The 13,378-nt window shown below is 37.1% G+C and overlaps 1 protein-coding gene across 4 annotated transcripts in view; it reads right to left on the reverse strand.

Annotated features, from left to right (window-relative positions):
* TRPA1 (transient receptor potential cation channel subfamily A member 1) overlaps positions 1 to 13,378 on the reverse strand; it is a 913,216-nt gene that overhangs the window by 288,584 nt on the left and 611,254 nt on the right. For all 4 annotated transcript variants that reach the window (XM_086965876.1, XM_086965877.1, XM_086965878.1 and 1 more), the window contains exon 14: positions 10,094 to 10,208. In XM_086965876.1, coding sequence (XP_086822002.1) covers positions 10,094 to 10,208 — 115 coding nt within the window. The remainder of the gene's footprint in view (positions 1 to 10,093; positions 10,209 to 13,378) is intronic.

Consider the following 13,378-nt stretch of genomic DNA (forward strand, 5'->3'; position numbering starts at 1 on the left):
GTGAAGGGGGAAGAGTCTGAGGGAAGTGTTTACAAAGGGTTTTTTTTGGCTATCTGAATAGTAAAAGAGGTAAGGGATGATGCAAGGGGGTAGAGGAAGGAAGATTCTAGAAAGGGTTATTTTGGAGATCACAGTAGTGGAATGGGGTTTGGGATGAGTCAGAGATTGGAAGTAGAGGATATATTGAGAGAGGTATAGGGTGAGAAATAAGGTGGTACATTGGAGCGAGTAGTAGAATGAGGTTTGAGATGAGTCAGGGAGTGGAAGTGGAGGATATATCAAGAGAGGTATTGAGTGAAACATAGGGTAGTGCTTTTGAGATGCTGAATTAGAAGTAAAGTAATAAATATAAAGATGCATAAGTACATGAAATGTATATTTGTACAAGGAAGGTAAATTATGTAGATGTAAGTTGTATTCAATAAACCTAGACTTTCAAGTATTGCTGCACTTTAATAATTTGTTTGTGTGTAATTTAATAGTGAAGCAATTGGAGATACATAGTTATGCTAACAATTCACTTATTCATACACTCACCTACATACAAGTTATAGATAGAATAATATTGCCATAAGTAATATTTACATTTGTTAAGCAGAACTAACAAATATCTATATATTTATACATATAATTATTATACAAGTTTATACAAAGCAATACACATATGTAGGTACACTTCTATACTCCAAATAAATGCTTATGTACAAGGGGATATGTTTGTATATTTATCTTTACATGAGGTGGTTATGTGGGGAAGAGACAACTTTTGAGTAGTATTCTGAAGATAAGTCAGTTGTCTGTGGATCTTATGTTTGGGGGTAAAGAGTTCCAAAGTTTGGCTGCTTGAACAGAGGATGTGCCACCTATGGTTTTATTCTTGTATGGTGGGATTTTGAGGTGAGTTTCCAATCTAGAGCAGAGGTTCCTTTGTTGAATGTATTTGTTGATTTTATTCCTGATGAAGAGTGGTCTTGTTCCATGTATCGCTTTTTGGGTGATACAAAGCAGCTTTATTGTGGATCTTCTGACAACCGGTAACTAATGTAAGGACTTCAAGGTAGGGGAGATGTGGGCTTGTGACATTATATGTAAGAGTAGTCTGGCAGAAGAGTTCTGAATCCATTGCAGTCTTTTCATAGTTGTTAAAGATGATCCGTATAGAGGCTATTGGCGTAATCAAGTTTAGACAGAACAAGAGAGATTGTATGCCAGACCTTGGGGCCGATTATGATGGAGGATTTTCTGCATCCTCCGGGCCGGCAGAAGGCACCGCCGGCCCGGAGGATGTGGAAAATCCTCTGCTGACCCACCAAAGACCCACTGCCACATTAGGATGGCTGGTGGGTCTTGGTTTCAGTCCGCCGCTTTTCCGCCGCAGTTGGCTTACAACCGTGGCGGAAAAGCCCTGATATGGTGGCGGTGTCTCTCAGACACCGCCAGACATATTAGGATGGCTGGCGAAAAATGCTTTTCCGCCGTGGGTTTTCCGCTATGGAAAAGCATACGGATCTTCACCTCGGGGCCCGCTACGGGCCCCCTGGGTGAAGGAGGGGTGGGGGGTGCAAATGGGGGGTACCTACCGTACCCCCCTGCATTTGTATGCAGAAATCGGCAGGCACCGCGCGGTGCCTGCCGCTTTCTGCATACAAATGCAATGTATGCATTTTTAACGGTATAAAGCAGGAATATCGACGGGATAATATCGACTAGCATAAATATCGAGGTAAGAATATCGACTTAAAAAAATATCGTAGTTGTAAATATCGTTGTTGTAAATATCGTTTTTTTAGAATGACAAAAATATCTTCAAAATAAAATATCGTTGTATAGAATATTGTTAAGGAAAATATCGTTGTATATAATATCGACAAAATAATTGAATGAGTTATATACGTGTTGAAAAGTATGTTTTATGTTTAAATAATTATTAAAAAATGTCTATTATTATTATTACATGGATTAAAATGTTAAAAAAAATATAATAATAGTAAATATTATAGGAGCGGGTTATTGGTATTAAAGGGGATAAGGGTGGGTAGTAATTTAAAAAAGTAGTGTAAATAATTTGTATAGAATAGTAACAATATAGAAATTTAAAAAAAAATAATTTTGAATTGCGAAATTCCAATTAAAAAAAAAAAAAATCATAATTTAATTAAATATAAAAAAAAATAGTAGCTGTTTTTGTTGATATAGGGGATAAGAGTGGATAGTATATTACAATAAGTGATATGAAATATAAATTTAAATGTAAATAATTAAAAATTAGAAAACAAAATTTTTGTTTTCTTGGATTTCAATTTTATGTATTATTTAATAATTTCCTGATTAAGTGTGTGATTAATGTAATATAATGTTTAAAAAAAATTAAATGTTAATAAAAAAACGAAATTCGAAATTTAAATATTTAAATTTAGAAATTTTAATTTTAAAATCGAATTTTTTTTTTATTTAATATTATTTGAATAAGTTAGTTGTGTAATATTTTATTTATATTTTTTTGTTATAATATATGCTAAGAATTATTTTTAAAAAATCTAAAATTTAGATGAAAAAGAATAACATTTTAAATTTTATGTAAAAAAATTATTAATTTCGAAATTTAATAAAAAAATGTTGTTAAAATTATTTGTTATTGTTATTATAAAAATAGAATATTGTTTAATTGGAATGTAATAGTTCATTTTGTAGTATCATAGATAATAGTTCTTAGTAATATATATAAAGTGCTGTTTTTTGATTAGAATACCATAAATGTTTTTTTTTACTGTCCAGCATTTTCCCTGACTTATGTTTGATTGGAGTTAGAATAGTAAATTATTATGGTTTACAGTCCAGCACTTTCCCTGACTTATGTTGGATTGGAGTTAGAATAGTAAATTATTATGGTTTACTATCCAGCACTTTCCCTGAGTAATGATATATTTGGAGTTAGAATAGTAAATTATTATGGTTTACTGTCCAGCACTTTCCCTGACTTATGTTGGATTGGAGTTAGAATAGTAAATTATTATGGTTTACTATCCAGCACTTTCCCTGACTTATGTTGGATTGGAGTTAGAATAGTAAATTATTATGGTTTACTGTCCAGCACTTTCCCTGACTTATGTTGGATTGGAGTTAGAATAGTCAATTATTATGGTTTACTGTCCAGCACTCTCCCTGACTTATGTTGGATTGGAGTTAGAATAGTAAATTATTATGGTTTACTATCCAGCACTTTCTCTGAGTAATGTTAGATTTGGAGCTGGAATCGTACATTTTTATGGTTTACTGTCCAGCACTTTCCCTGACTTATGTTGGATTGGAGTTAGAATAGTAAATTATTATGGTTTACTGTCCAGCACTTTCCCTGACTTATGTTGGATTGGAGTTAGAATAGTAAATTATTATGGTTTACTGTCCAGCACTTTCCCTGACTTATGTTGGATTGGATTTAGAATAGTAAATTATTATGGTTTACTGTCCAGCACTTTCCCTGATGTATGTTGGATTGGAGTTAGAATAGTAAATTATTATGGTTTACTGTCCAGCACTTTCCCTGACTTATATTGCATTGGAGTTAGAATAGTAAATTATTATGGTTTACTATCCAGCACTTTCCCTGAGTAATGTTATATTTGGAGTTAGAATAGTAAATTATTATGGTTTACTGTCCAGCACTTTCCCTGACTTATGTTGGATTGGAGTTAGAATAGTAAATTATTATGGTTTAGTGTCCAGCACTTTCACTGACTTATGCTGGATTGGAGTTAGAATAGTAAATTATTATGGTTTACTGTCCAGCACTCTCCCTGAGTATTGTTATATTTGGAGTTAGAATAGTAAATTATTATGGTTTACTGTCCAGCACTTTCCCTGACTTATGTTGCATTGGAGTTAGAATAGTAAATTATTATGGTTTACTGTCGAGCACTTTCCCTGACTTATGTTGGATTGGAGTTAGAATAGTAAATTATTATTGTTTACTGTCCAGCACTTTCCCTGACTTATGTTGGATTGGAGTTAGAATAGTAAATTATTATGGATTACTATCAAGCATTTTCCCTGAGTAATGTTATATTTGGAGTTAGAATAGTAAATTATTATGGTTTACTGTCCAGCACTTTCCCTGACTTATGTTGGATTGGAGTTAGAATAGTAAAATATTATGGTTTACTGTCCAGCACTTTCCCTGACTTATGTTGGATTGGAGTTAGAATAGTAAATTATTATGGTTTACTGTCCAGCACTTTCCCTGACTTATGTTGGATTGGATTTAGAATAGTAAAATATTATGGTTTACTGTCCAGCACTTTCCCTGACGTATGTTGGATTGGAGTTAGAATAGTAAATTATTATGGTTTACTGTCAAGCACTTTCCCTGACTTATGTTGCATTGGAGTTAGAATAGTAAATTAGAATGGTGTACTATCCAGCACTTTCCCTGAGTAATGTTATATTTGGAGTTAGAATAGTAAATTATTATGGTTTACTGTCCAGCACTTTCCCTGAGTATTGTTATAATTGGAGTTAGAATAGTAAATTATTATGGTTTACTGTCCAGCACTTTCCCTGAATTATGTTGGATTGGAGTTAGAATAGTAAATTATTATGGTTTACTGTCCAGCACTTTCCCTGACTTATGTTGGATTGGAGTTAGAATAGTAAATTATTATTGTTTACTGTCTAGCACTTTCCCTGACTTATGTTGGATTGGAGTTAGAATAGTAAATTGTTATGGATTACTATCAAGCATTTTCCCTGAGTAATCTTATATTTGGAGTTAGAATAGTAAATTATTATGGTTTACTGTCGAGCACTTTCCCTGACTTATGTTGGATTGGAGTTAGAATAGTAAATTATTATTGTTTACTGTCCAGCACTTTCCCTGACTTATGTTGGATTGGAGTTAGAATAGTAAATTATTATGGATTACTATCAAGCATTTTCCCTGAGTAATGTTATATTTGGAGTTAGAATAGTAAATTATTATGGCTTACTATCCAGCACTTTCCCTGAGTAATATTATATTTGGAGTTAGAATAGTAAATTATTATGGTTTACTGTCCAGCACTTTCCCTGACTTATGGTGGATTGGAGTTAGAATAGTAAATTATTATGGTTTACTATCCAGCACTTTCCCTGACTTATGTTGGATTGGATTTAGAATAGTAAATTAATATGGTTTACTGTCCAGCACTTTCCCTGACTTATGTTGGATTGGAGTTAGAATAGTAAATTATTATGGTTTACTGTCCAGCACTTTCCCTGACTTATGTTGGATTGGAGTTAGAATAGTAAATTATTATGGTTTACTATCCAGCACTTTCTCTGAGTAATGTTATATTTGAAGTTAGAATAGTAAATTTTTATGGTTTACTGTCCAGCACTTTCCCTGACTTATGTTGGATTGGAGTTAGAATAGTAAATTATTATGGTTTACTGTCCAGCACTTTCCCTGACTTATGTTGGATTGGAGTTAGAATAGTAAATTATTATGGTTTACTGTCCAGCACTTTCCCTGACTTATGTTGGATTGGATTTAGAATAGTAAATTATTATGGTTTACTGTCCAGTACTTTCCCTGACGTATGTTGGATTGGAGTTAGAATAGTAAATTATTATGGTTTACTGTCCAGCACTTTCCCTGACTTATGTTGGATTGGAGTTAGAATAGTAAATTATTATGGTTTACTATCCAGCACTTTCTCTGAGTAATGTTATATTTGAAGTTAGAATAGTAAATTTTTATGGTTTACTGTCCAGCACTTTCCCTGACTTATGTTGGATTGGAGTTAGAATAGTAAATTATTATGGTTTACTGTCCAGCACTTTCCCTGACTTATGTTGGATTGGAGTTAGAATAGTAAATTATTATGGTTTACTGTCCAGCACTTTCCCTGACTTATGTTGGATTGGATTTAGAATAGTAAATTATTATGGTTTACTGTCCAGTACTTTCCCTGACGTATGTTGGATTGGAGTTAGAATAGTAAATTATTATGGTTTACTGTCAAGCACTTTCCCTGACTTATGTTGCATTGGAGTTAGAATAGTAAATTAGAATGGTGTACTATCCAGCACTTTCCCTGAGTAATGTTATATTTGGAGTTAGAATAGTAAATTATTATGGTTTACTGTCCAGCACTTTCCCTGAGTATTGTTATAATTGGAGTTAGAATAGTAAATTATTATGGTTTACTGTCCAGCACTTTCCCTGAATTATGTTGGATTGGAGTTAGAATAGTAAATTATTATGGTTTACTGTCCAGCACTTTCCCTGACTTATGTTGGATTGGAGTTAGAATAGTAAATTATTATTGTTTACTGTCTAGCACTTTCCCTGACTTATGTTGGATTGGAGTTAGAATAGTAAATTGTTATGGATTACTATCAAGCATTTTCCCTGAGTAATCTTATATTTGGAGTTAGAATAGTAAATTATTATGGTTTACTGTCCAGCACTTTCCCTGACTTATGTTGGATTGGAGTTAGAATAGTAAATTGATATGGTTTACTATCCAGCACTTTCCCTGAGTAATGTTATATTTGGAGTTAGAATAGCTAATTATTATGGTTTACTGTCCAGCACTTTCCCTGACTTATGTTGGATTGGAGTTAGAATAGTAAATTATTATGGTTTACTGTCCAGCACTTTCCCTGACTTATGTTGGATTGGAGTTAGAATAGTAAATTATTATGGTTTACTATCCAGCACTTTCCCTGAGTAATGTTATATTTGGAGTTAGAATAGTAAATTATTATGGTTTACTATCCAGCACTTTCCCTGACTTATGTTGGATTGGAGTTAGAATATTCTCCAGGTCTGAGCATTGGTTTCTCTCCAACTGTAGGCATGTGGATCAGACAATAGAGTTTGCATCAGAACTGCTTACAGGAATGTAACTACATCTGTGTGCAGATGTAGGAATAACAAGCCTAAGTTAAAAACAAGCAAGTGGAAATCAGAACCTGTTTTGTAGCTACCCATAGTCTATAACATTCATTGACAGATTTTCGCCCACAATTCAACCAATGTAGTGAGGGTCCTCTAATTTTGAATTTGGCAATTATGAAAATTCCTGACATATCTGAAAGGTTACTCCAAATCTCCCTGATACGTTTGCCCCCATTGGAATATGATAGCTATCCATTTTCAGAGCCAAAATGGATTGAATGTTGAAGTGCCTAACATCTACCATCATAAACTTAGTCATGCAGATTTTGATGAAACTTTTGAGCTAAATGTTGAACAACCAGTCCAATTTCCCATCATTCATAGTTGAGAATATCTAGGGTCTGAATTGTGGGCCTATAAGTGGTACAAAATTCTACAATTCCTGAAGGAAAAGCTAAATCAAATGAAGATTGATCCTAGTGAGTATCCTCTTATTACCATTAATTTGTGTTGCCTAATTTTTCCTGCAAAAATCGAACTAAGGTAATTTGCATATTCTATCCCAGAAGAATCACTGCCATTAGCCTTTCTGTTTTTGAGTTTTATGTTATGTGCATTTATAAATTGCACTATCACCTACAAGGATGTCTTAGCACTTGGTAGGTCTGTGTGTCTAGCCCTGCCTTTGCCCTGCCTATGGTGAATGCAAAATGGCATTCACTTTTGGAAAGATTATACGGTTCAGTGACAAGAGTAAGTATGTCACTTTCCTGAATTCACACATAAGAACATAATACTCATCTCTTAAGAAAAATAACTTCTCCTGTTGCTAAATCTAAGACTGTTATTTCTACCTCCATATCTGCAACCACACAGACTTCAACAAGAGTTCTAGTACTATATAAATTCAGGTCAATGCAATGTCATAGCAGATATTTTCCATGCACAAGTGTAGCAGAATATTTGTCTCAACCAAGCAAGTCTTGAAAACCCCACTTTTGTTGGTGTGCTACACCAACACAGTGCTTGTATTTTCAAAGACAGGTACACTGAGGGCATATTTATGAAGATTGTGATGCAGGGTAGTGCAGCAACTCACCTTGCTATGCTGCCCTGCATCACAGGGAAAGGGCAGGAATTATTATTATTATTGCATTTATTGAGCGCACAGCTACCCGGAGGTTTCCCGGCGCTTGCCTTGGGAACCCGTCCTGGCTTTTCCCTGTGAGACAGCCCCTACAGGGCATCCCCAAGGTGAAAGCCAGGCATCCCGCCGCAGGGGGGCCGTTGTGGAGATTAAGCAAGCTTAATGCCCAGAGTTGCAGAGTGAGAACCCATGATTAGAGCAGGCACCGAAGGGAGAATTATCGAGTCCGTGGACATTTGAGCTCAAGCCCCTGCCGCGTCGGGAATTGAACCCTGGTCCCGGGTCTGACCTCAGCTTCCGGGTCTGCCTGCTCTACACCGTGAGCCACACTTCTCCACAGTGTTTAAGGTCTACAGTGCATTCCTTTCCCCCTGCACTTGTGCTGTTATGGCAGCCTAGCGTCAACGACGGCACGCTTGCACCATGGTCCAAGAGCGCCTGCCTTACATGCTGGATTGTTTTTGTGCAGGAAGAGGCACTTACCAGCATAGACACAATACTTAGAGGCTTATTCCTCTATCTATGTGTGCTAAAGAATGCAACACACATAGAAAGGAAAGAGGAAGTAACAAGGACAAAAAACGATATTTCTCTTTGTTATGCCTCTCCTGGGAAGGCATAACTTTTTGGCAAATTCCGAGGATTTGGTAAATCTGGAAATGAGTCAAGAACCATGGGAGTTGTGCACAGCGTAATGCAACACAGTTATTTGCGCTGCATTGCATTACTCCAGATTTATGAAGCAATTCAAAGCCACGTAATGTAGCTGTGATTGGTTTCATAAATTTGACTTAGAGGTTTGTGCAGCACATGTACTACATTGCGTGGTACAAGCATGACACAGACATCTCATAAATATGCCCCATGGTTCTATCAGGGCAATCACTAGCACCTTTTTGCACCCTGTTTATGCTCACATGAAAGTGACACTACTATTATATTCATAGCTGCCCAATAGCCACAGGTCAAGTGTGACACTTTCAGTCTTAAATTCGGTCTCTAAACAGAAAACAATTTGGCCACTCCCACAGTCTCGTTTTGAGTGCCCTGTAGCTGTGACAATAGTAGTACCTATTAACCCCCCTCCACCCTCTAGAGTGAGCATGAGTGGCACGAGTGCCATAATAAGTAACTCTAGTGGGGTAGGCCGAGTTACTTGGTATTATGTGTGGCACTCAGAGGGCTACCGTAGAAATTACTGGGGGATTCAGGCCTGGTTTGGCCATTAGTCCTCATTTCTTCTTGGTGAGAAGCCACATCAAAATTAAGCGGACAACTATAATAAGCCCCTGGGACTATTCACTACTGCTAGAGTTCAGAATTCACCTGTGCTCTCTCTCTCTTTCTTGCATATATTTGGATGTAATTTAAGTTCCCTTCAGGAGAACACTAATTATACGTGCCTGCTTCCCTTCATCAGAAGAAGACATGAAAGTGCAGGCAATTTAAATGTATGAATATCTACGAAAATAGGCGCTATTCCTTTTTGCTGAATTTCTTTCCAGTGTATAAAGTTTTAAACTGAAAATATAAACACCTAATTATACTTTAGTCACTTTTGCACATCCATGCACTAACTGTACATCTTACACACACCTGGTATGCATCAAGAAGATGTTTCCTTTGTAAATTCACCATGTAATCAAATATGATCACCGTTGTTTTTAATTTATGCTTCCTGGTGTGTATGTTTTCTTGACGGGCGACTTTATTGATTTTTTGTAACAGACAGCACTCCCAAGAGGCACAAAGGTGGGCAGGCTGCTCTAAAAAAACTGAATAAACCGGAACTTAAAGTGACTGACTGAATACAATTAATCCATCAAATAAATGAAAATATATAAAGAATACAGATGCCTGTTACCTATTTCTGGGTAACTCAACTTGGTATTTACTACATATTTTTTCAGTGCAATAATTTCTAATGTCAAATCATATTACTACCATAGAGTAAATTCAACCGTTGATGAAGTAACTTAACACCTGATTCTTCTGACCGCTGACTGTGCAAATAAGTAACATACACATGGCATTGGGTAATAATAGACATAAGTATGAATGCTCACCCCATTGATATCGACCTTGTCAATGATACACAAATATGTATCCAGAAGTGTCTGCATTGTGCGAGAGTAACCTCCATAGGCAGCATAATGTAAGCATGTCCATCCATTATAGTCACTTTTAAAGGAAAGGCAATACATGTTAATGTTACAATATACTCTGCCAAAGTTCAACCAGATCTACAAATATCATTTACATTTTTATTTTTGTTTAACACTTCATGATGATTCTTAATTAAGCCTAACCCTCTGGTGCATGCATTACATATCATACTTCAAACAAAAGAAAAATTACTGGGGAAATGCACAGGTATGTGGTTTAAGCGTCACAAATGAACAAAGTACTGGGAGACAAGGGACTCCCCCGTTTAACATCATAAGTGATGCAGGAGGTGTATACCTTTAAGATTTTGGCAGACCAGCTTATGGAGCCTGGTAGGCTGGAGAAGGTCAAGGAGTGGTACTTCTGGACAACTTTAGGCAGAGGAGCTACTTAAATTATGAATGGTCATCTGGAAGGTTCCTGGCAACTTTTCACGCTACATAGCTTTCTTGCTATAGCAGCTTAACCTCCATTGCTCTGTCTGTCACCTTTGTTGTTTTGTTCCCTTGTTCAGTTTACTAACATCCCTGATCGTTAGTCTGTCTTTGACGTGATCACAAAATATGGTTTAGCTTCATGGCTGACATGTCCCTGTCTCCTACAAATCCCATTTTTCAGGATTGCTCCGAACCTAGATTTTGTCAACCTTTGTGCTGGCTTCCTAGGTCTCTAACTTAGGGTCAGAGGGATGCTCCACACTGAAGCCAGTAAACTCGACCTCTTATGCTGCCAGAATGTATTGCATTCACTGACGCCTGTGGATGGTACTAAATAACTTTGCATTATATCTCTATGCAGTGTATGCTTAACTTGCCTGAGAATGGCAGCTCAGAATGGCAGTCTATGGGAACTCTGTGACGTGTGTTATGAGATCTGAGAGATAATCACCTGATTACTATGAGTACTATGATGTACTGAACATCTTTTGTTTCTCTAGCTCTCATTCCTTTTTCCTCCAGTATTTAGTTGTGTTCATAGTATCTCACCTTGTACAATCAGAACTATGTTCTGGGGAGCAGGGTGGATTGACGTAAGGCTCTGCCATACAATACATGAATCCAGATGGTTTGCCAGGCTCTAACTATGGGCATGAGTTCTGATCCCTGCAATTGCAGGGTATTGCACAAGACATTACAGATACTAAGGAACATTTAAAGACTTTTTCGCAGTGAACAAGTATGCTGATTAAACTGCTTGAATGAAATGTATCCAATCACAGGAGATTCTAATACCTCTGCCCCTACTACTTAATTACTAATCAAACATGCAGATCCCCATCAACATTTTAATACATGTTGTACTAATGTGTTTTTTAGTATGGCACCACAAGAGAAATTCTTTAGACCCCCTCAGTTTTTCAGCCTTTCCTAGGCAGTTGAACCTGTCCCTATTTGCATGGCCACCCCAGGTTTTTGACTACTGCTGACCCCATTTCTGTTGCAATTAGGACTTTGTGCCCTTTGTCCCTGCTAACAACTGTTTAATGTGCTTGTGCTTGCTTTCTAAAACATTAAACAATTGGCCCACACTTGATTGAAATATTTCATTTACCTGTAAGTCCCTAGTAAATGGTGCCACATGTACCCAAGGTCTGTACATTAAATGCTACTACTTGGAAGCAGCATTCATTGTGCCACCCACTAAAATAGCCTTTGAAAGTATGCCTCAAGCCTGTCACTGCAGCCTGTAGTGCAGTTTTAAAGTGCCATTTAGACCTGACAAACTTTTTGCCAGGCCTAAACCTTCTATTTTTACACTTATAAGTCAACCCTAAGGTAGGCCCTAAAGGTTTGTATTTAAAATGTAGTACATGTGTATTTAGGTTCTACATGTTTTGGCAGTGAAAAACTCCCAAAGTCTCTTTTTACTGTAGCAAGGCTAGCTCTTACACAGACTAACAGTGGGTTACTGTAAAAATGGCTGAAAATCAGTGGGCTCCTACACATAATAATCACCAGTCGCCAGATGTAAAGGTGGTGCAGTTGCAGAAATAAATGAGCTGAGGCAAGAGTAAATCCTTTTCTTGTTCTTTCATTCCAGTAGGAGGAGCCGACGGGAAAGCATTCATGTCCAATGCCTTTCCGTCTCTAACTGGCTAGCTGTCAGTTTCAGAACACACCCGACGTGTACACTTTCATAGGCCATAAGTTAACCCCTTCCCTCGGGGGGTGGGGGGGGGGGTAATTCCCCCATGGTGAGGGGGGGGGAGCGGAAAGCTGCGGTGCTCGTGACGAGACCTGCTTGTTATGCGTAATGGTGGGGCTGCGCTCATGACGATCTGGTCTCGTCACGACCCCGCCCAGTGTCTAATTCGCCCACACAGGCGGGGAATCAATCGCTGGTGGGTGGTGTGGAGCCATTATGACAAGCCCAGCTCGTCATGAGCACAGCTACATTGTGGGCTATACTGTGGAAACCAGGACATTATGTGAGATAATGCTGTTACCTTGGAGGGGGGGAGGGGGGATGAGGACGCTCTGTCGTAACTGGCAGGTCATGCAATTCTTTTATACAAGTTTCTATTCAAAGTAGATAACATATATTGTTGAAAAATACTTTGCCCACTGCAATAGGACCTCTGGAGAGTAGGGCACTATTGGACTCTGGGGGGACTTGCTAGCTTATGGTGTCAGAGCCACATTGCATTCCTACCCTGAGGAAAAGCAAACCTGAACTTATGAAAGACTTTGTTTTGTAAAAGACTCATTGTCATGGATTAATTTAATTATGAGATGTATGATACTGAATCCTACAGAAGATAAAAGTAAAATTCCTAAAACATGCACAGATTTCCAGGATGTGTTTAGTGAAAATGGTACAAAGATGCTTTGTAAATGTGTTCACATATATCATTTTAACACACCCTCAAATATATATCCATTAACAGTAAAAGACGATGAACATCTACAGAAATATATGAACGAGAATTTAGCCAAGGTCATTGTAAGACACTCTGTCTCACCATAAGGGGCACCTATATTTTTCATCCTTAAAGCTAATGGTTTGCTGAGACTATTTGTGGATTATTGAGAACTGAATACCATCAGAGTACGGAATTGATACCCAGTACCTTATGTTTTCGGCAATACTTGTTCAGGTTTTCGCTGCAAAAAACATCCACAAGCTAGACTTGCTGGGAGCATATAATTTAGTCCAGATTAAAGTGGTTAATGAGTGAAAAACAA

The sequence above is a fragment of the Lissotriton vulgaris genome, chromosome 4_1 (assembly GCF_964263255.1).
Source record: "Lissotriton vulgaris chromosome 4_1, aLisVul1.2, whole genome shotgun sequence".
Classification (NCBI taxonomy): Eukaryota; Metazoa; Chordata; class Amphibia; order Caudata; family Salamandridae; genus Lissotriton; species Lissotriton vulgaris.